The sequence below is a fragment of the Hemicordylus capensis genome, chromosome 1 (assembly GCF_027244095.1).
Source record: "Hemicordylus capensis ecotype Gifberg chromosome 1, rHemCap1.1.pri, whole genome shotgun sequence".
NCBI lineage: Eukaryota > Metazoa > Chordata > Lepidosauria > Squamata > Cordylidae > Hemicordylus > Hemicordylus capensis.
The window spans coordinates 244,490,180-244,511,344 of NC_069657.1; the positions used below are offsets into that span (position 1 = coordinate 244,490,180).

At 44.3% G+C, this 21,165-nt stretch overlaps 1 protein-coding gene across 2 annotated transcripts in view; it reads left to right on the forward strand.

Annotated features, from left to right (window-relative positions):
* The window catches only part of TNFRSF21 (TNF receptor superfamily member 21), a 62,575-nt gene that overhangs the window by 34,952 nt on the left and 6,458 nt on the right, over nucleotides 1-21,165 (forward strand). Inside the window, exons 4-5 of one of the 2 annotated variants that reach the window (XM_053284878.1) lie at nucleotides 3,098-3,363; nucleotides 9,830-9,871. In XM_053284878.1, the coding sequence (XP_053140853.1) occupies nucleotides 3,098-3,363; nucleotides 9,830-9,871 (308 nt within the window). The remainder of the gene's footprint in view (nucleotides 1-3,097; nucleotides 3,364-9,829; nucleotides 9,872-21,165) is intronic. The other variant, XM_053284879.1, reaches the window with a different exon arrangement.

Below are 21,165 nucleotides of genomic sequence, written 5' to 3' on the forward strand. Positions count from 1 at the left end.
TAAAAACCTGGGTGAATAAATGTGCCTTCTTAAAAGTTGCCAGAGATGGGGAGGCTCTTATTTCAACTGGGAGCACATTCCAATGTCCAGGGGCTGCAACAGAGAAAGCTCATTCCCGAGTAGCCACCAGATGAGTTGGCGGCAGCTGCAGGTGAACTTCTCTAGATGATCTTAGCAGGCAGTGGGGTTCATGCCGAAGAAGACATTCTCTTCTAGGCCCTAGACCCAGGGCATAAGTTGTTTAGGGCTTTATAGGTAATTACCAGCACCTTGTATTTTGCCCAGAAACGTATCGGTAGCCAGTGCAATTCCTTCAAGACAGGAGTAATATGGTCTCTCCTAGATGTCCCAGGCACCAACCTGTATGCCGCGTTCTGAACCAACTGCAGTTTCCAGACTACATACAAAGCAGCCCCACGTAGAGCGTATTACAGTAATCCAGCCTAGAGGTTACCAGCAGATGTACCACCACCATTTTGAGGTCGCTCATCTCAAGAAACAGACACAGCTGCTGTAGCAGCCAAAGGTGATAAAAAGCACCTCTGGTCACCGCCTCAACCTGGGTCACCAGGGAGAGGTTTGGATCTAGAAGCACCCCCAGACTGCACACCCGTTACTTCCGGGAGAGCGTGACCCCATCCAGAACTGGCAGATCAAAATCATCTCCCGAGTTTTGACCCCACGCAATAAGTACCTCTGTCTTGTCTGGATTCAGTCTGTTTGTTATCCCTCATCCAGCATGCGTTTAGGGAGGTTATGCCTTCTCCTGATGATGTTGACATGGAGAAATAGATTTGGGTGTCATCAGCATACTGATAACACCCTGCACCAAATCTCCTGATGATCTCTCCCAGCGATTTCATGTAGATATTAAAGAGCATCGGAGACAATATGGAGCCCTGAGGGGCACCATAGGAAAGTTCAGATTTTGAAGAACAACAGTCTCCAAGAGACACCATCTGGAATCTGCCCATGAGGTAGGAGTGGAACCACTGCAAAGCAGTGCCTCCCACCCCCAATTCCCTCAGACGTTCCAGAAGGAAACTATGGTCAATAGTATCGAAAGCCGCTGAGAAATCCAAAAAGACCAACGGTCACACTCCCTCTGACAATTTCCAGTTGGAGATCATCCATCAGGCTGACCAAAGCAGTCTCCACCCCATAGCCCGCCCAAAAGCCAGTTTGAAATGCATCTATATAATAATACTTCTGGTTATTCCATTTCGTATCTAGTTTTTTCTCTCTTGGCAGTATGGGGTGGTGGTGGTGGAGGAGGAACATAATATCAAGCCAAGACCAATACATATTGGTTATTGGACTGAAGTATATCTGTGTGCGTGTGCATATTCCCATAGCCATAGAAGATGCATGATCTGGCTCATAACAAGATCTTTTTCTCTAAAATATCCTTGTATAATTTGAAATAGCAAATGATGAATATAATTGCCAATAAACTCTTACAGAGGAAGGTTGATGGCTTAAACTAGGTATCATCTGTTTGGCTGGATGACTGCACGGCTCAAGCTTAGATACAGCTGGAAATGTATAGGACTCCTTCCCTCAAATGAAAAGCCTGAGAATCATTAGGCCAAAACAGTGAAAATATTATAGAGATGTCCATAGGAGATTGTATATTTTGTTAAAACTCAAGCACAGTAATTGCCAATTAGTACTGCATTATTTAGTATAAAACAGCTTCTTGTCAGCGTGGTACAGTAAAGTATTGTGCTACTTACTCTGCAATATAAAGTTGAGTATTTTCTTTATGCAAATATGAAACAGAAATGCATGAAAACATGGTTAGCTTTCTCAGCACAGAAAGCCCATTGCTGGCCTCTTGGAGCAATGAAAGCTGTCTAATCTCTCCTACATAGTGGACATAAATAAATTTTGCATATTGATCCATGGTTGCTTAAACATATTGCACTATTTTTATATTTTCCTATCTTTACCCCATCCAGTCACCTAGTGTGTTTCAGGGTTGAGCAGGAATTTGAATAGAGTCATCTAGAACCTGATCCAACCCTACCCACTATACCTGGTATATTCCAGGAACTCAGTATTATTTCAGTTTTGTATATGCAGGAGAACTATGTGAAAAGCCCTTTCCCAGTCAGATGTCTTGATTAAAAACCATGGAAATTCTGCCTCTCAAAATCTTAACAGAAGTACAGGAATTTCAAAATGTGAAAGCACAATTAATGCTTTCCTTGAAAAAACTACTCCCAAGTTAGGGCATCTTTGGGCTACAGTAGATGAAATGGTTGTCAGTTTCTTAGCCAAAGTAGCCCATTCAAGAAGCATTTCCCCTATTGTATGAGGCAGTGGTATCATAGCACAGTGTGGGCAAGGCTACAGATAAGCTTCCTCCAACATAGCTTTTAGAGCAGAGAAGAGAAGACTACTGACAAATGTGCCACTTTCAGTATGCAAGCTTAGATTATTGGTATAAGCCCACTCAAAAACCTTTCCAGTTCAAAGAAATTGCATGGATAGAAAAGTTGCTTTTGAAGCATTCCTGTGGTAAATGAAAGGAAACATGTTTGGTGCAATACAGGGAAACCTCGTTATCTGCAGTCTGGAAAAAGACACCCAGCCTTTGCATATGCTGGCGGGGGGCGGGGGGGGCAGCTGGCTCGTCAACCTTGTGTTGCTGGTGGCTGGAAATGACCTTTGTGGAGGTCATTTCCAGCTGCCATTTTGTTTCTCAGAACCTCAAAATGGCTCCCTTCAAAAAACAAAAACAAAACCCCAGCTATTTTTGGCCAATTTGGGGGCACTCTGGGGCACAGCGCAACTTGGGGGATGGACACAAGGCATGGTGAGGAGCTTCCCCCTGCATCCCCCCAAAAACATTTGTCCAATTTCCCACAATTTTAGATTATTTTTCAGCCAACTGGGAACCTAACCCCTGTGATCTCATAGCCCCCAATGCCTCAATATTCATGGTTTCCATATCCACAGTCACAGCCGGGAATGGAACCGCCGTGAATATCGAGGTCCTCCTGTATACTTGGCAGGCATTCAGCTACTGGGAGCATGTAGAACTGTACCACAAATGCTTGCTTTATTAATCTATAGTTCTTCTCTCAAACAGGCATTGACATTTTGAAGCTGGTGGCAGCCCAAGTTGGAAGTCAGTGGAAGGATATCTATCAATTCCTGTGCAATGCAAGTGAGAGGGAGGTGGCAGCTTTCGCCAATGGCTATTCTGTTGACCATGAAAGAGCCTATGCTGCTTTACAGCATTGGACCATCAGGGGCTCTGAAGCCAGCCTTGCCCACCTGATCAGTGCTCTCCGCCAGCACAGGCGCACCGATGTGGTGGAGAAGATCAGAGGCTTGATGGACGATACGACACAGGTAATACCTAGTCATTGGTTTTTCATTTACTATCATTTTTTGCTGACTTTAAAGCCTGTATGCAAGAATAGCTTTTTGCAGTATATACATGCTGTTATGTCATTCAGTTCCTGGATAAATGTCATGAATCTCTTCATACAACTCCATACGGGATCTGCTCTACTCATTGGTCTTTACTATTATTATTCTCAGATCTTTCCCTCATTTAACCTTTGGATTTTTCCCTTTACTTTTTTGTGCACAATGAATTCATAAACTAGAAGTCACATTTCCTGTTTTGGGAGTTAATATGGATGCTCATCAGTGGTGGTTTGCACTTTGCCAACTCTTGAAACCAAGCTGTGTAGCCTGCATCCCTGCATTTATTGGAGATATCATTTTGGGGTCTTTCTACAAATTGATAAAGCTGGAAAGGGAGGAACAGGTGCTCTCAGTTTCTCCAGTGTTTGGACACTTGCAAAGAGAAGAATTCCTCTTTCCCATTTATTTTTGTTTCCCATCTTGGGCTCCACTCCATAAAGCTTGAAGAAATGGGAAAAGAGCTGAAATGACATATACGCAGTCCCCAATGAAACGTTAATACATAAGGCAGAGCAAGATTGCTTTATTTAAATGAGTGGCTGATGTCAGGTGGGGTTAAGGGGGAGACAGAACTTCAGAATCATCTCTAGCAATTTATATGTTGAGGGGGCATCGACAGCTACTTTTTGTAAATTGGGAGTTCCATGGATCAGTATTGCATGTACAACTCAAAGTCAGCAGCAAGTGTTTCCTGTCCACTTGACTAAATGAGTCTTGCCTCTATTTGCCATTATGCTTGTGCATACACCCTTCCATTACGTTGAATTTTACACACGGCATTCAAAGCTTGTTCGCTGAAAATCGACTGCTCTCTGGAGAAATGTTACTAATGCAGCAGGTAAGCTGTTAGTCTGAATTCCAGAAGCTTCCGTCTTTCTGGCAACATTGTGTGTTTCTGTAGTACGTGTACTTGGATGATATTGCACTTCATCAAATAAGTTTCTGGACAAGCATATGATGAATACTCACAATTTTCTGTGGGAAAGCCGCCTTCTGCAGACTTGGTGCATTAGTGAATTCTTCTCACAGCTGTAGTCTGGGGCTTGAAATGTTCTTTCTTAGAGCTGGTACTAGAGGGTACAGTTTTCAGTGTAACTTTAGCGCAGTCATTTGCACACCAAGCATGGTTTCTGGTTCCTTGTTTTAAATAATGAATAGCTTTGTCTTGCAGTCTTAGGCACAGTAGTTCCTGTTCTCATTTTAAAAAGTAGAAAACTAAGCATTTTCTCCAGCCTTCTCTTGCTCATACGACATACAGCTGGCCTTTTTGCTGACTATGCTTCTTGGATTCTTGCATAAGATGTCTGGGTCGAATGCAAAAGTTTCCTTCCTCCTTTAGAAGGAGCTTGATTTGACAGAAGGGGCTTCCTCAAACAGAGGAAGGTTTTTCCCCATCAAATACTCCTTCTGTTGGAACCAACTCACTTGTCAACAAGCTTCATGCCATATCACTATATCTAAAATTGGGTCTTGATCTGGGCTTTGATGATAAGAGATTCCATGGGAGCACAGAGAAGCCATTGAATGTGGTAGGGGCTTTCTGGAGGAGAAGCACATTTCTAGCTGTTTCAAGAAGTGCTTGAAAATGTACTAACAATGCCTAGTGAAATCTCAGAAGCAAAGGAGTTGCTGAATCAATGGTCAGAGGGTATCACTTCAGTGTCGGTGCTCTTCCTCCTGACTAGCAGAAGTGGGATAAATTATGCCAAACTAGAGTATATGAATTTGCATAGCTTATATTGGTTGCAGAATGTGAACTACCTAGGTCCAGAACTTCTGATTACAGAATGCAGAAACCTGGTTGTGAAGGACATCTGTGTGTGGGATGCTGCTGGTGATAATATGGTAGGAGTGATAACTTCTTTCACTTGAGTATGAGTACTCACTAATTATATGTTTGGGTTGAATATAGTGAACAGCTATCCAAAATGCCTCCAGCAGGGTATCCAAGACATTGGGGCTATTCTCACGATCAGCAAAAATCAGGCTAGGCTCTCCTAGCCCGATTTTTGCTGATCGTGTAAACCACCAGACTTACAAGCGGCTAGCCTGCTTTTGTAGCCCTCCCCAAAGCCCGGGTTTGTGAGTGCTCTGCAAACCCGGGCTTCCCGATCATGAGTAGCTGCGGTGTGGCTCCCTGCCGTGGCTACTCACAAGTAGACCCCCGGAGGGGAGGCGAAAAGCCGCCTCCTGGCTCCAGGCGTCTCCCCAGTATGCCCTGCACGCTCGCGCAGGGCATACTGGAGCTTCCAGGGGCCACGCGGCCCCTGAGCTCCCCAGCCCCTGCCGGCTCCATCACGGAGCCAGCAATCATGTGAGTGGCCGATCCTGCCACCCAGGGCTCCCTCCCTGCTTGTGTGCGGGGAGAGCGGGCTTAGCCCGCTCTCCCCGCGCACTCTCAAGAACCGGGTCTCACTGATCCTGAGGCTCATAGTCTTTTGTTTGGGTATTGTAGTGCTTTGATGACCTATCCAACAATTGTCAGAGAACCACACATTGCATTCAATGAGCACTCACAGCTTGGCATTGTTAAATACAAGCTGATCCCATACCTCATACTCAGTAGCTCCAGGAAGTTTTTACCTGTGGTCATTAAATTCATGTCTGCACTGCTTCTGGAGATTCTGGATCAACTCTTTACCCAAGTTCTAATATAGAACCTCCATTGTTTATTTTATTGCTTACTGGAAGGTGCTGCTGCTGCTACCACACCTTCACACCCACTTTTTTTTAGCCAAAAGAAGCGTTTAACTGGGGTGGGGTAGGGTGTCTCCAGAAAGGTGACCCAAGTTCAAATGGGATAATGAACTGGGCTTTTCATCACCATATCATAGCCTGGTTCTTTGATTATTTTAAAAAATCAATCGTGTTGCATGGGTCATATTTTCCCCCTTGTGTAAATTTCTAAAATAAGTTAGAATCACTATTGCTGTATGAATGCAACATCTGAAGAAAATCAGGCATGTCTTTCAGTGCACCTAGGTGGGTGGTATCAGTTCTTTTCAGGGAAATGTAGCTTAAAATAAAGGTTAATATTGCATCTCAACACTGACAGTGTGCATATCCAAACATTTCCCCCCTTAAATGTTAAAAATGGGGTTTTAACACCCTTTGTGAAAGCTCATAAAATAAGAATGGATTAAGAGCTTTCAAACCTGCTGCTTGTAAGGCAGGCACCACCACAGAAAACAGTGTTGCTGGTCACCAGAAGATTTGGGCACTCTGAGCAGGGCCTTCCTGGGACATTGTGGGAATAGATGATGAATAGATGTTCCTTGAAAACTCAAGCCTTAAAACATTAGGGTCCTTTGTAGTAAGATTCAACACTTTGAATTGTGCCAGGATACTAACTAGAAAATGAGAAAGAAACATTGGACTTACTGTGAAGGGTTCTTTCTCCTCTGAAGTAGGAGGTCACAGCTCACATAGGGTTAACTTCCTCCCCTTGGTTCCCAATAGACAGGAAATGTAGGAATTTCAGGTAGTCTCAGGTGCTGATATCTGCCCCCTTCTTCCAGAATGCTCTGACCTAGATCCCTAGTTCCTTCCTGTCTGTGCTTCTAGTAGGACAGATTCTCTGGGGCTCTAGCCCCATTTTTTACTTACTACTAATCCTAGGTGAGACTTTTTCCTTACTAACAGCATGGACTTGATACAGGCAGGGGTCACCTTAAGTGGTTCCCTTTCTGAGGGCCGCGGGGAAGAGCTCAAACGGTGGTGGTGTTGGTTGTTTAAAAACATACTTACACACCCTTGGGTGGGTCACCTGAGTGTCCAGAAACCACTACTTTATTTTTGGCTGGCCCCATTTCATATTCATTCATCTAAGTTGGGTATTAGAAGGGAGCAAGTGGGGACCAACTTGTGCAACTGAAATAATGGCACATTTTTCTCCTGTTGAGCCCTGCCTCCATTTCCCTTCCTTTGTCTCACTGGGACTGTAAGCCCCTTGAGGACGTGACCTGTCCGATAATTATTTGTAAAGCATCAAGTACATGAATGGTTCTGAACTGATAATCATAACATTGCTCCTCCAGCTGAAATCTTTCATTGAGGAATGCTTTAACTATTTTAGTCATTGTTAGCAAGCAGTGAAGGAGATGTGTTAGCAAAATATAAGTCTGTTCTCTACCAGGATGGTTTTGAAGATGAATGATCAAGGCTGCCTATAATTGACACATGTATCTGGTCTTGATCTTGGTTACTGCTTGGCACTTCTGAAATGGTACCCTAAAACTGTTTTGTAGATGGAGGTCCCAGCAAAGCTAATGGGACTCTTTGTGATCAAGCAAAGCATTTGTGTGGCAGACTAGTTTTGTCTGTAAGGCTTAGGGCAAGAGTGGGCAAACTTTGCTTCCAGCTGTTGTTGAACTACAACTCGCATCATCCCCAGCCACCCCCGGCTTAGAGCATAGTCCTGTTGATCTCAGTGACAGAGCTAACCATATTGCTTAAATCTTCCCCACTAAAATGAATAGAAATTCCATGTATTTAATTCTTGCTGGGTTATGACCTTTGTGCATCCTACATCAGTTTGTAAGGTAGTTAAAAAGGAGAAGGTCAACTTGCACGGCTGCATTATTCTAAGAAGTTGATTTCTCGAACAGCAGCAGATAACTAGATGTCCTCTAAACTTCAGTGCTTGCGTGCTTTTTCTCAGGCGTCTGTGACATTTGGAGAGTTGTAATTTTTTTCCAGTCGTACAGTCATCCCTTACCAGCAGAGCAAATTGAGGATTGTGCTAGAAAGTAATGGAATTAGGTCACTAATCTCTTCAAGCAAGCTGTCTTCTGTGCTCATCTTAATAGCTTCAGCCGAGGCTGGAGAGCTCTATCCTGTGGCTCCATTGTCTCCAGCTCAACAAAAAATTTAAACCTTGGAAGATGAGTGGACCTCCTTGCATTTCTCTTCCAGTGTTCAAGTAAAGATATTACTTGTCACAGCCTTGCACACTGCAGGGCTGCCAACCCATCTTTTCGCCCAAGCTTTCTCAGCTTTTAAAAATTGTCGGTTTTAATTTTATGGTTGTTATTAAACTGTTGATTTGTTTTAACTTTTATGTGTGTTAATTGTTTTATGTTAACCATCCAGAGATGAAAGTTTGGGTGGTATATAAGTTTGATGAATAAATAAATAAATACAAATAAACATGGAAAATGTTAGCATAGCTTTTGAGGCTGGTAAGCTGAAGCAGACGGGAATTTAGTGTTTTACTGACAGATTTTTTAAAAAAATCATGTGTGTTGAATTCAGGAGCAACTTTTAATGTGTGTTGCGTTCTGTGATGGTTGGTAGCAGCACTAGACTGTTGGATCATTTTTTGAAGCCCAAGGAACCATCCTCCAGGGGGGATTCCCAAGGGAGAGGCCTTAGATCTCTAGTGCGGGTCGGTGGGTTGGATTTTTGAAGGTGGGTAGTAAGTTGTACACATGAGTGAACACCTCCGGTTAGCAAGTGTGACTCTTATGTATGAATACTGGATATGTATGGTATATACGCCAATCTTCAACAAGGGTGGTGGTTTCCACTAAAAGGGAACACTTCTTGTATCCAGCACAGGCACCACCGTAACTTAAAAGTCTAGCCTCTGTTAAAGTACTAAGTTTGAACCATTGTTGTAGAAACCATTATGCATTTAAGGCCTTGCTTTGGCAGAAAGGAACCGTTAAGCTGCTTGAACACCAATAAACATGACTTGGTTTTATTTTAAAGTCCGCTCAGTCCTGTGAGTTATACTTCTTCCTAAGTGTCCTCAGCTACACTACTAAGGGGTTGTCAGGACACAAACCTAAGCCGGAAGAACTTGGTGGTGGCAGCAGAAACTTGATAAAGGGAGGAAAGATAAGAACATCATTCTCAGTAAAACTGGTCCACAAGTTTTATATAGTATAACCTCTAGTTTTAGGAATAGACACCCCGCCCCTCCAGCAGTGTCTCCGAATGGTGAGCAGTGTACGGCTCCCTTTCCAGTGGAAATTGCTTTGAATTGGCCTTTGGCTACCCAGATATAGGGACCAAGTTGACATTTTTGCAACACTTCTTATTGGTGAGGAGCTCTGGATTGATTCACACGGTATTTTACCTTCCAGTCTCCATCCAATTGGTCTTTTCCCTCAAGCATGTTGTGCTGTGATCACGTGGAGAAACAGAAGTATGGCCCGAGCTGAACAGCCAGCTGTAACTTCTGCAGCCACAACAGTACAACAGCGAGCCACTGTAATCATGGGAGTTACTGCAGTTGTATTGGTATAGAGCTTCATCCACACATTCCTATTAACGTGTAACAGAATGACATGCATTGTACAAAGGTAACATCTTTCCTCTTATTCACTTTTATTTCCCTCTCTTCCTCCCATCCCGGGCTCTGCTTTGTCATCTGGCTTAGAAACCGCTGTCTCCTAGTTCTTCGAAAGTCCTTTTAGAAAACGTGAGTAGACATTGAATATTCTGGTAAAATGTTAAATAGTTGACTGAGCAAGCATATTGGTACCAGGAAGAAAACATTGAAGTCCACCTTTAAATGCTACTAGGATGCAGACAATTTCTGTTTATAGCACACACACATTTAATCTTGCACATAGCAGAAAGTAAACATGTCTACATACAGCCGTGTCTGTGTGGCATGGTTGGGGAAGAAATATTGTCTTCAAGGGCAATGTGCTCTTCAGTTCATAATGATGATCCTTTTAACTTTACTGGTTTGAGCTATCCCTAATGAAATTTTGGTTAAATCAGGATTAGCCTTCTGGACCACTATAGTCTGTGCTCTGGATCACCACTTGCACTGTGAATTAGGAAATAGCAGCTGTGTGAAGTAGTTTAGGAGCAAGACTGTTCAGCTTGACACTCCCAGGGCAGATAAAGGATTTTCCATGGCATTCCCTACAGTGAGAGCAGGGATGTTGCACTCCTCATAGTTTCTTATGTCCTTTCCCATCCATCCAACCCACCCACTACTCCTAACTTTTCCACCTTATTTTACCTCTGCCAGTATATTTTGAATTATGTTACATTGAGTGGCCTACGTCTTCCACAGCATTACAAAGGCATAAGCAGGGTTCCACCCTCGCAGTGTGGCAGGAGCCCAGCTTTGTTGAAGCTGTGCAGTGCAGGCAGAGGAGGGGAAGCACTTTTTCACTTCCCTTGCCCTCCCTCCAAAAGCCTTTTTCTGCCAGGAATCCATCCCTACAGGCTGTTCTGTGAGAGGGGAGCCTTTCTTCCACCCTCATAGCACTATGAAAGATGTTGGCCAGTGTCATTGAGTCTCTTGTTACCAAAAACTTAATTTAAAATTATACTTCTTTTGCTGTCGAGCATCTCTGATTTTTAGTACATGGCTTGGAAGTGGAAATGGGGAATTTTAGACTATTCTTTTTTTTTGTGCCTCTCCTAACTATTGATCCAAAGATAGCTGCATTAATTACTTACTGTTGAAACCTGAAGAAGATTTGGAATGCTAGGAAACCCTAATCTTACTCAGGCTTCAGACTGCATCAACATCCCAAGTACAAAACCATTCTCCCTATCCCTGTTCCCCTGCTCTTTCTGAATCAATACTTGAGTGAAAATGTGTTCACTTCTTGAAATGGGATCATAAACATTCCTTAAGATTACCACTTAGTCTCTGCTTCTGAACTAGCTGCTGCACAGATGTTTCTGTGTGTGAGTGGTTAAAATGCAGAGCTAATTTAATGAGATTTGGCCATAAATGGGGATTTCCCCCCTCTGCATTTCAGAAATATAGTACTCTTTGGCCTCTTTGTAGAGAAGTAAGGTGAAAACGTAATTTAGATCCAGAGTAAAGGAGATCATTTGGACAAACTAACTAGGTCAGGCTAGGGCATAACAAAGTCTTGTTGACACACATGCAGCAGAATGAGTTGTAGTTCAGAGGTGGTAGAATGAACGTGATGGTGGTGTTCTGTATTAAGATAATAAATGCATTATTGTTGTCATTATAGTTGCATAGCAACAGGTGAGAGAAAACTGGGACAGGGAACTGAAGGGTTCACAATCTAAAACAAATGCAAGGTAGTCACCAGTGACAGCCACTGGAGGGATTCTGTGCTGGACTGGAGGGGTAGTTGTTCTTCCTCTGCTCAGTAGAAAAGAGCCACCACTATTAAAAGTGCTTCTTCCTTTGCACAGTTGGCAGGGGGAGGCCTATACTACCAACTTATGTGGAGATACTCTCAAAAAGAGAGCCAGCGTGGTGTAGTGGTTAGAGTGCTGGACTAGGACCGGGGAGACCTGAGTTCAAATCCCCATTCAGCCATGAAACTAGCTGGGTGACTCTGGGCCAGTCACTTCTCTCTCAGCCTAACCTACTTCACAGGGTTGTTGTGAAAGAGAAACTCAAGTATGTAGTACACCGCTCTGGGCTCCTTGGAGGAACAGCGGGATATAAATGTTTTTTTAAAAAAGTGATCACATTTTATTTCCTACTGCTATGCACACTCTAAATTCATAATACAAGGAAATGTTCATGAATAATTTAAAATGATTTTTAAAAAATTGCCCGAGGAGCTGGATTAAGATCTCCCTGATGTGTTAGACTGGCTTTTATTTGGAGACTTTCTATAATGTGAGGAAGCCTTCAAAACCAGCATTTTTATCCAAGTGCAATCTCTGAAGTGGTTCAGGCAACTGATGAGACTGCATAGCACTCTGGATTCTAGAGTTTCAGACTGCAGGTGGAAGGGGTCAAAGTTTTGAAAGCTCCCTGCATTTTGTAAACTAGCACATCAGGAAGAGGGCTGCCTTTCTCTCTCTCTCTCTCTCTCTCTCTCTCTCTGTGTGTGTGTGTGTGTGTTTTTTTTTTTGCTACACTTAGTGAGGCTTGTGCATGGGGCAACTTTCAAAAATGTGACACGCACACACGCGCACACCCCAGTATGAAGTGGTGCTGTCCAGAATTCTACCACTTCATTCTGTGCAATGTGTAAAGTAAAGTTGTGCCGTTGAGTTGGTGTTGACTGCTGGGGACCACAGAGCCATGTGGTTTTCTTCATAGAATACAGGAGTGGTTTACCATTGCCTTCTCCCATGCAGTATGAGATGATGCCTTTCAGTGCCTTCCCATATCGCTGCTGCCTGATATAGGTGTTTCCCATAGTTTGTGTTTCTCATAGTTTGGGAAACACACCAATGGGAATTTGAACCAACAGCCTCCTGCTCTCTAGGCAGGTTACTTCCCCACTGCTCTATTAGATGGCTGTGCAATGTATACATTTGCAGTAAGAGTCATCTGTCTCTCCTTTTTGCTCTCTTTGTGTTTATAAAAACATGCACACAAAAAGTAAAAGCTCCGAAGAGTGGTTTTGAAATGAGCCAGGCAGTCCTCTTATCTGAATTTATGGCTGGCTATGAGGATGGACAAACAATTGGGGACATGCACCCTTGTGTGATAATGGGTGTAGGTTCAGTGTCCTCTTTGTCCCAGGAGACACCCAGTCAGTATGGTTGCAGTGCAGATTGGCCATTGAGGTGGTGCATGGAGTGCAACACCTGCATTTAGCGCTTTTAAAGTACTTTTCCAGTAATCCTTACAGCCTTGTAATACAGACTAATGTTATTACCATGTTGTATTTGGGCTGAAGATAGTGGCTTGTTTAAGACTACCTAGTGAGTTTGTGATGTACTGTGGACTCTGACTCACGCTCTCAGGGGCCATGCTGTATTAACTCTGCAAGCGCTAGCCTGCCCTTTTGGCAATAGAACTCCAAGTGTGCCTATTCCAAACACATAGATTTCCAAACATTGTTTGCAGTAATGTTAGAAAGGAGCAAAAGATGTCTTGCCCCTTGTGCCTGGCACACGGTAGTTGAAGCATGCCAGATACCAGGTGGTGGAGGGGGCAGTGGCAAGAACAGTAAGTAGGGTGGGGAGCAACTTAAATTCCTCTCTGGTTCAGATTACAATCCAAGCTAGAGAAGAACTTTCAGATTCTAATACTTGTCTCCCATTTGGAGGTGAGTCAGAGTACATGTCCATGCTGTGCTTGGAGGAGACTTGGGCTTGTGGTAGCAAGCATGAATTATCCCCTTTGCTAAGCAGGGTCCACCTGTTTGCATTTGAGTGGGAGGTTACATGTGTGAGCACTGTAAGATATTCCCTTTAGGGGATGGGGCTGCTCTGAGAAGAGCCTCTGCATGCTTGCGTGCAGAAGGTTTCGAGTTCCCTCCATGGCATTTCCAAGATAGGGCTGAGGGAGACTCGTGCCTGCAACCTTGGAGAAGCTGCTGGCAGTCTGGGTTGACAATACTGACCTAGATGGACCAATGGTCTGACTCAGTATAAGGTAGCTTCCTGTGTTCCTATGTCCAGCACCAGCACCAGTTGGTTTTCCAAGCATCGTATCTCTTATATACATAGAGCATGCACTGTCCTGCTTTCCTAAGCTGCCACCATTCACTGTAGCTTCTGGGTTTTTTTATTTTAATCTTACTTCTGCATGTTTCAAGTAGGTAGTGTACCAACTAAAATGGAAGGTAATACTTTTGGAGTTGTGTGAATAATGACGACATGCTGTGACTTTGCTGTTTGACACAAACTGCTACAGATGGGATTGGCACAGGGAGCCTGTATTTACATTGCTGGCCATGTCCCTTGTTCTGGTTCCGACAGAAGCTGCCATTCATTTTGGTCCCAACCCGTTCAAAGAGCAGATGAAGCTGGCCTTGTACTAATGATCTGTCTTGCCCAGTACAATCTACTGGTCAAGAGACCTTGGGCAAGGGCCTTTTGAAGCCCTGCCAGCTGGACATCTTGTTGAGTGGAGGGGCTAGAGAATTGAGTTTGGGACCCTCCATATGCAAAGTATGTGCTTTGCCATTGAACCATGGACCCTTGAGTTCTTTTCTTATATATTTATATTATAGAGGGATAGAAAGTGCCCTTATAGAGAAATGTTTTGATTGAAAAAGCAGGTTTTGATTGGAGGCACTCTTTACTCTGGGCAGTGCTTAGCTTTCTGTTAATTGGAGTTCTAGCTAGGGATGTGCAAACAGGTTCGAAGTTGAACCAGTTTGACCGTTCAGGGTCAAACTGAACCATTCCCTGTTCGCAGACATTAAAAAAAATTTTTTTTAACCTACCCCCTCCGAGGGAGTTGTTTGAGGCAGTGTGTGTGTGTGTGGGGGGGTGTCTGCAGAGGTTCCCCTCCCCCTGCCAGCCTCCCTTGATGCCCATACCAGCCAGCTGGCGTGGTGGCCATTTTGGAGGCCACCACACCTGTGCAATTGGCCTCTGCATGGCCTGTTCATGAAGCCCCCCGAACTGAACGAGGGGGGAGGGGGAGGGGGTGCCGGACTGAAACTCAATCTGGACCAGCCAGTTCCGTGCACACCACTAGTTCTAGCAACTACCGGCAACTAGCCGGAGATCCTTGCATGCATGCGCACACGGGCATTGTGATTTCCATGTCAGCTCCTTATTCTTTATTGGAGACTGCTGCCAAGAGGTCCTTGATATCCAGAGGCAGCATTCTCCCCCTGCCACTCTGTTTGGGAGGTTAGAAGTATCCATGTGCACATAGGACCCATATGTGACACTTTAGCTCATGTCAAGGGTTAAGTTCCAGAGATGATAAGCTAGTATTTTTTGTTCATATAACAATCTGCTTCTGCTAAATTCAGATTCTTAATAGAGAGGGTTGTGTGATGGGCATTTGCTAGGTAGGCAAGAATCTGATTATTTTAGTATAAACCTGTCCAGAGGGTTTGATGAATGGTTTGGGGTTGGATTGCATTGGATGCATGGAAAGAGTTTCTTGGCATGAATGGGAGCTACATGCTTGGAATGACTGCTGCTAACACTGTCTGCTGCTCTTCCTATTCCTGCCTCCCCCCACCCCCGGTCCTCCTGTGACCTCATCTAGCTTTACTTTAAGATCACCCTCATCCACTGCCATCTTCTGCTGACACAGGTTTAGTGTGCATGTAGGGTACATCTTTCTTTGTAGGAGGAGCATGGGGCTGATGGCTCTTCTGCTTTGCTCAGTTAGGAGGGTATTGGCTTGCCTTGTATCCAAGCCCAGCACTATCCAGCCTTGACTCTTTTCCTTCATTTCTCCTGCCTCAAATGGGGTTGGGCTGGAAGAGAAGCCTGCAGTAAGGTCTTTAGGAGGAATTGCTCTCCTGCAGCACCTGACTCAACTTCGACATGCTATCTCCTCTTCCTCCCTTTCTTCTTGGAGGAGGAGTTGCCAACAGTATGACTCCTGCAGTATGGAGTCATTCTATTACCTTATTCTGCTGCATATGAGACCAAGCTTCCACCGGCTGTGTTCAAGAGTAATCGAGTGCCCTAGAGTCCACCTTCAAAAGGAGGAGGGGGCAAGACACGTGACAATGCGGCAAGTCCCAGTGCTTGTTTTGAAACATGGTTTCTTTCCCCTTTTTTTGCACATGGGGGCTGCATATGCACAGTTGAGTTCACTTGAGTTTTCAGACATTCTTACATGAATGCTGCTTTGTGCAGATTGTGAATTGAATTAGTTGGCTGAGCCCGGTGGGTGGGTTGGTGTTCTTTGTGCTTTCCAGAAGCCTGCCCCCAACTTTCTTTTTCTTGCATCAAGGCACTAAGTGAGTCAGCATCCAGCCCTGGCTGTAATAGAATTACCATTGATGGAAGAGCACTTGGCAGTTTTGCTGACACACACAGAAGACTCTTAAGAGGTTCTCTGCCTTAGTAGAACCGGCCAGTCTTCCCAGCCTCAGTGATGACAAAACAATTCATAGCTCTATCTTGTTGTTCTTGGCTACCCTGTATCTGTTTCTTTAAAAATACACTTAGGCTGCAATCCTAAATATTGACACTCCTGGGAGCAAGTCCAATTGAACTCGAGGCTTGCTTCTGAATAGACATGCATAAGAATTGTCCCCTTTGTTAAACAGGGTCCGCCCTTATACTGGGTCCGACTCGGTATAAGGCAGCTTCTGTTTCTCCCCACCCTCCCACCTTTCGTTTTTAAAAACAAGGGTGCAGAATATGACCAGTGTTCCCTGTAACAGGACATCTCAGATGTTACTGACTACAGCTCCCAGAATCCCTAGCTGCAGTGGGCTTTGGCGGAGAATGCTAGAAGTTGTAGTCAACAACATATGGGGTTTTCTGCTACAGGGAACACTGCAGCTGACACTCTTACCTGAAGTTTCCAAGGAACTGCAGTAAGCATTAGGCTTGTGCCCAAAACGTTTCGGAGGCCATTGTAAAGGCCTCCGAAACGTTTCGGGTGTAGGGGCTGTTTCGGTGTTTCGGCGCTGGCGGGGGTAGAGCTTTAAAGGCAGGGGAGAGTGTACTCACCCCCCCCACTGTGTTTCCCCCGCCGGCGCTCTCCAAATTTAAAGCCCCTCGGGGGGGCAGCATTCCTCCCTGCCGCCCCGTTCCCCCCGTCGGCCGGAAGTGGCCGGAAGTCGCGGGCGTTCCGTGCACATCCCTAGTAAGCATCCATCTCTGAAGGCAAATCTGAATTCCAGGTCTTCTGTAGACTGGTTCTTGGAAATGTGCATGTATGTACTCTGTCCACTTGTGTCCACATTTTTCTTCTTGGAGGCTTTAATGTATTGAGATACTATTTATTTATTTTTTTAAATCAACCGTAGAAATCCTAAGCTCATGTTGCCATTGCACAAGGACCCAATTGAGCATGATGTTAAATGCATCCTACCCTCGTTCTGGTTTCCTCCCCTTTTAAAAATGGCAGTTGGAGTGCGGGGGGGTGGGGTGGGATCCAGACTGGGACTGTGGTGTAGGAGTAGAGGGTGGTTAATAATGCTTCAATTCTGTGGCCTTTCCCCACAGAAGACCCCAAAGTCACTTTCTGCCCTTGAAGGTGCCATTTGCTGTTTGGTTACATGTTACATCATTCTGTCAAGGCACTGCATATTTTTTTAAAATGTCTTCCCATTTGCAGTATTAAAAACTTTGAAGATAAGCATGATTTAGGTTGGACAGCAGCAGGCTTTTGATGATTTCTGAACTTTTTGCGTGGGGACTACTTGTCAAGGATGGGCTCGTGGCTGTGCATCCTTGTTTGAAGGGAACCCTGTGAGGAAGGGAACTTTGGAGGGATGGAGGTAAGCTGCCAAGTGGCTTTCATGAACACTCAGGAAAGACAAAAAGCCCGTTAGTGACCCAGGTTTCAGTAAATTAGAAAGCAGGAAAACCATGTTGAATTATTTTTGCTGGGCTCGTGGGTTGATTGCATGAAGAGGCATTGCTTAGCCATTGAAAAGCCAGATAGAAGGGGTCTGCTGCTCCCACTGTTGTTCTTCAACCTTCAGTGCAGGTGGCAAGCGGCCAGCTTTCTCTTCTAGCCACCACACCACTTCATGCGGGTTCAAGCTTGAGGACTTCTCAAACTTCTGGGGTATCTCTTCGGCTATAGAGAGACTTGTTTTGGGTTGTTTTTTTTAAAAAAATCCTTTTTCTAACAAAACAAAAACAGAACACCCCATCTTTGCCCATATGTTTATTCGAGTCATAGGCTATTTTGCATACACGTGCCCTTAAAGTTACTACTTTCAGGGTACTTTTTCCTTAACATGCTACTGTGCTGCCTTTTCTGTACTGTTTGACTATTACCAGATCCTGTTTATTTCACCTAATGAACTAATAGGCCTCTGTTTTGATCTTTCCAAGCTCTAGAGATGTTCTCATAGCAAAAGCTACCTTCTGTGTTTGTGTTCTTAAATATGATCCCCTGGTGTAATACAACACTGGATTTCCCTTGTGGCTGAGTTCTCTCCTTGTGGGGTTCAGTGTTCTCTCTAAGGCGTGCACATGTGTGCGCGCTCACAAGTTTTTTAAATGTCAGCTCAGTTAATTTTAGATCCCATTCAGGTTGATTCAAGAAGGCCCCACTCTGAATGCAGGTGCGCGCACACTGCCTTGATACTCCCACCGAGAACAAAACTCATTCTGCACACAGATGAAAAAAATGAGAGAGAACACTGGTGTGGTTGCTTCTTTGCTCAGTCTCTTCATTTAGACCTATGCAAAATGTTCATCTTATTATGTATTCAAATTGGTGATGCAATTCTGATGAACTTACTAAACCAACAAAGGTGCTCGGAGATCAAAACAAGGATTTTTGGAACAGGATTTCTGTTTGAAGATGGACTGTGTGGTCGAATCCTAATGGCACCTCCCCAGTTTTCTTTTCTCCACCCACAACATAAATACATGTTGCCCCCTTCACTGCTCTTATCTTCTCAACAATCCGCATTCATGCTTCATTTGGTCAAACCACTTTTGCCAAGCAAACGGTTAACATAATTGGTGAATATGCCTACAACAGTGGCTTCAAATTTCCTTCCTTTCAGGGAATGATTTCCCAGTCAAGGAGCCCCCAAGTGTCTGTCATGGAACAGTGTGTTGCAATTCTGTAGTGTGTGGGCTTATAAAGGCACATAAAGTCTCAGTTACCACCTCAGGTGACCTGAGACTGTACCTCTGAACACATCCAGCGCTTCTCTGCAGGTGCATGTTCTGGGGAAGAATGGTAGTGGTAAACTAGCTGCCTTCTAGGGAACCTTGTCCATTCTTAAGAACCCTAGTGGGTTTCCAAGAAGCCCCTGTTTTCCTCAGAATACAATTTGAAAATTGCTGCTCTACAGTAGGGGAATTGGAGAGGAGAACATAGGAAGCTGCCTTATACTGGGTCAGACCCTTGGTCCATCTAACTCAGTATTGTCTACACAAACTAACAGTGGCTTCTCCGAGGCTGTAGGCAGCAGACTCTCTCAGCACAATCTTGGAGATGCCAGGGAGGGAACTTGGAACCTTCTGCCTGCAAGCATGCAGGTGCTCTTCCCAGAGCAGCCCCACCCCCTGAGAGGAATATATTAAGTGCTCACGCACATAGTTTCCCATTCAAATGCAAACCAGGGCAGACCTTGCTTAGCAAAGGGAACAAAGTTAATTGATTTATTTAGCATATTCATATACCACCTACTACCAAAGTCTCTAGGCGGTTTACAATAATGAAAAAAAAAATTCAACATATTTAAAACCTATATATAAAATTTAAAGCTAAAACAGTCAATAATATTCAACTAAAACATCAACAAACTGGTAAAGCTGTTACCAATAGCTGACATCCAGTTGTTCACCCCATTTTATAACACTGTAATTTTGTAGGATGCATATAAATGCTAATTAAAAGGTTTTGTGACACAATGTGTCTCTTGGGGTGCAAATTTCAGAATTTGCATTTTTGTGTTGGCAAATATCAGCATTGAATCTGGGCTCCTGTGATCTCCAGCAGTACTGACTGAGCTAGCAATTAATTCTCCAGTGGGATGGTGCGCTGTGAGCGTTCTTGTTTGCTGCTACTAATTCTCCTGTGGCTTTGCCTTCCATGTGAGGACAGTAAGAAAATGTGATTTCATTGTTCATTGTTGGTCGTGCAGTCTGTCATTGCACTGAGAGCCAAGTCGCCCCAGCATATGTCATGTGTAACATGCTGATTGAAACAGAACAATTCATACTCCTCGTGTTGACTGAAGGAGGCCCATTTTTTTCAAGGAGTTAGCCAAAATTGAATGTTTGTTTGAATGTACCAGAGGGAAAATGAGGCAGGCACCTCAGTGGACCCGTGAGTTGCAAGTTAGGCAAATGAAGACAGGCACTTGGGGAAAAGATCATTGTTGCCGTGTCACCAAATTTCTGCATTTTTAAATGGTATACATCTGATTGTATGCAGGGGCAGATTAAGCTTTTTGCTGCCTGTAGGCAACTCAAGATTTGCTGTCCCGGCTCGAGGTACTCGATGGCTATACTTGTAAAGGGGAATCTAGCAAGGATTTCCCTTTACAAGTAAAGGGCTGGGTGGGGGGTGGGGAGTTAAATCTTTTCCCCATGTGCAGAGAGCCCCGAAATGGGCTGGAAACAGCCCGACCTGTAATTTGGGAGGCAGGCAGGCCCGTGGGAGGAGCTCTCGCCGCTGTCCCCGCCACACCACCACCATCCTGCCGCTGTCCCAATCCACAGTGGTGGTTTTTAAAAGGCAGAGAAGGAAGATTTAATTTCCCCCCGACCCAAGCCCTTTACTTGCACATCACTCTCAGAATTTGCTGCCGTGGGCAAGTGCCTGTATTGCTTATGTGTTAATCCACTCCTGATTGTATGTGAGGAATTGCAGCTCTTTCGTTTTAAGTAATACATTTATTACTTTAGACCTACTTGGCATACAAGGCAACTCACAAATCAAAGAAAATGCCCTTGAGTTTGAATGCCCATTCAACCATGAAACTCACTCAGTGATTCTGGGCCAGTCATGTAGCTCTCAGCCTAACCTACCTCACAGGGTTGTTGTGAGGATAAAAATAATCATGTATTATTATTATTATTACATTTATATCCCGCTCTTCCTCCAAGGAGCCCAGAGCGGTGTACTACATACTTGAGTTTCTCTTTCACAACAACCCTGTGAAGTAGGTTAGCCTGAGAGAGAAGTGACTGGCCCAGTCACCCAGCTAGTTTTATGACTGAATGGGGATTTGAACTCGACTCTCCCCGGTCCTAGTCCAGCACTCTAACCACTACACTACGCTGGCTCTCTGTACACTCTCTGTACACTGCTCTGAGCTCCTCAGAGGAAGAGTGGGATACACATGTAAAAATAAATTTAAAAACAAACAAACAGTCGGCCAGGAGAAGCAAAACCAGGAAAATAAACAATTAAACAAGCAGTAGAGAAACCTCTTGGAACTGCAC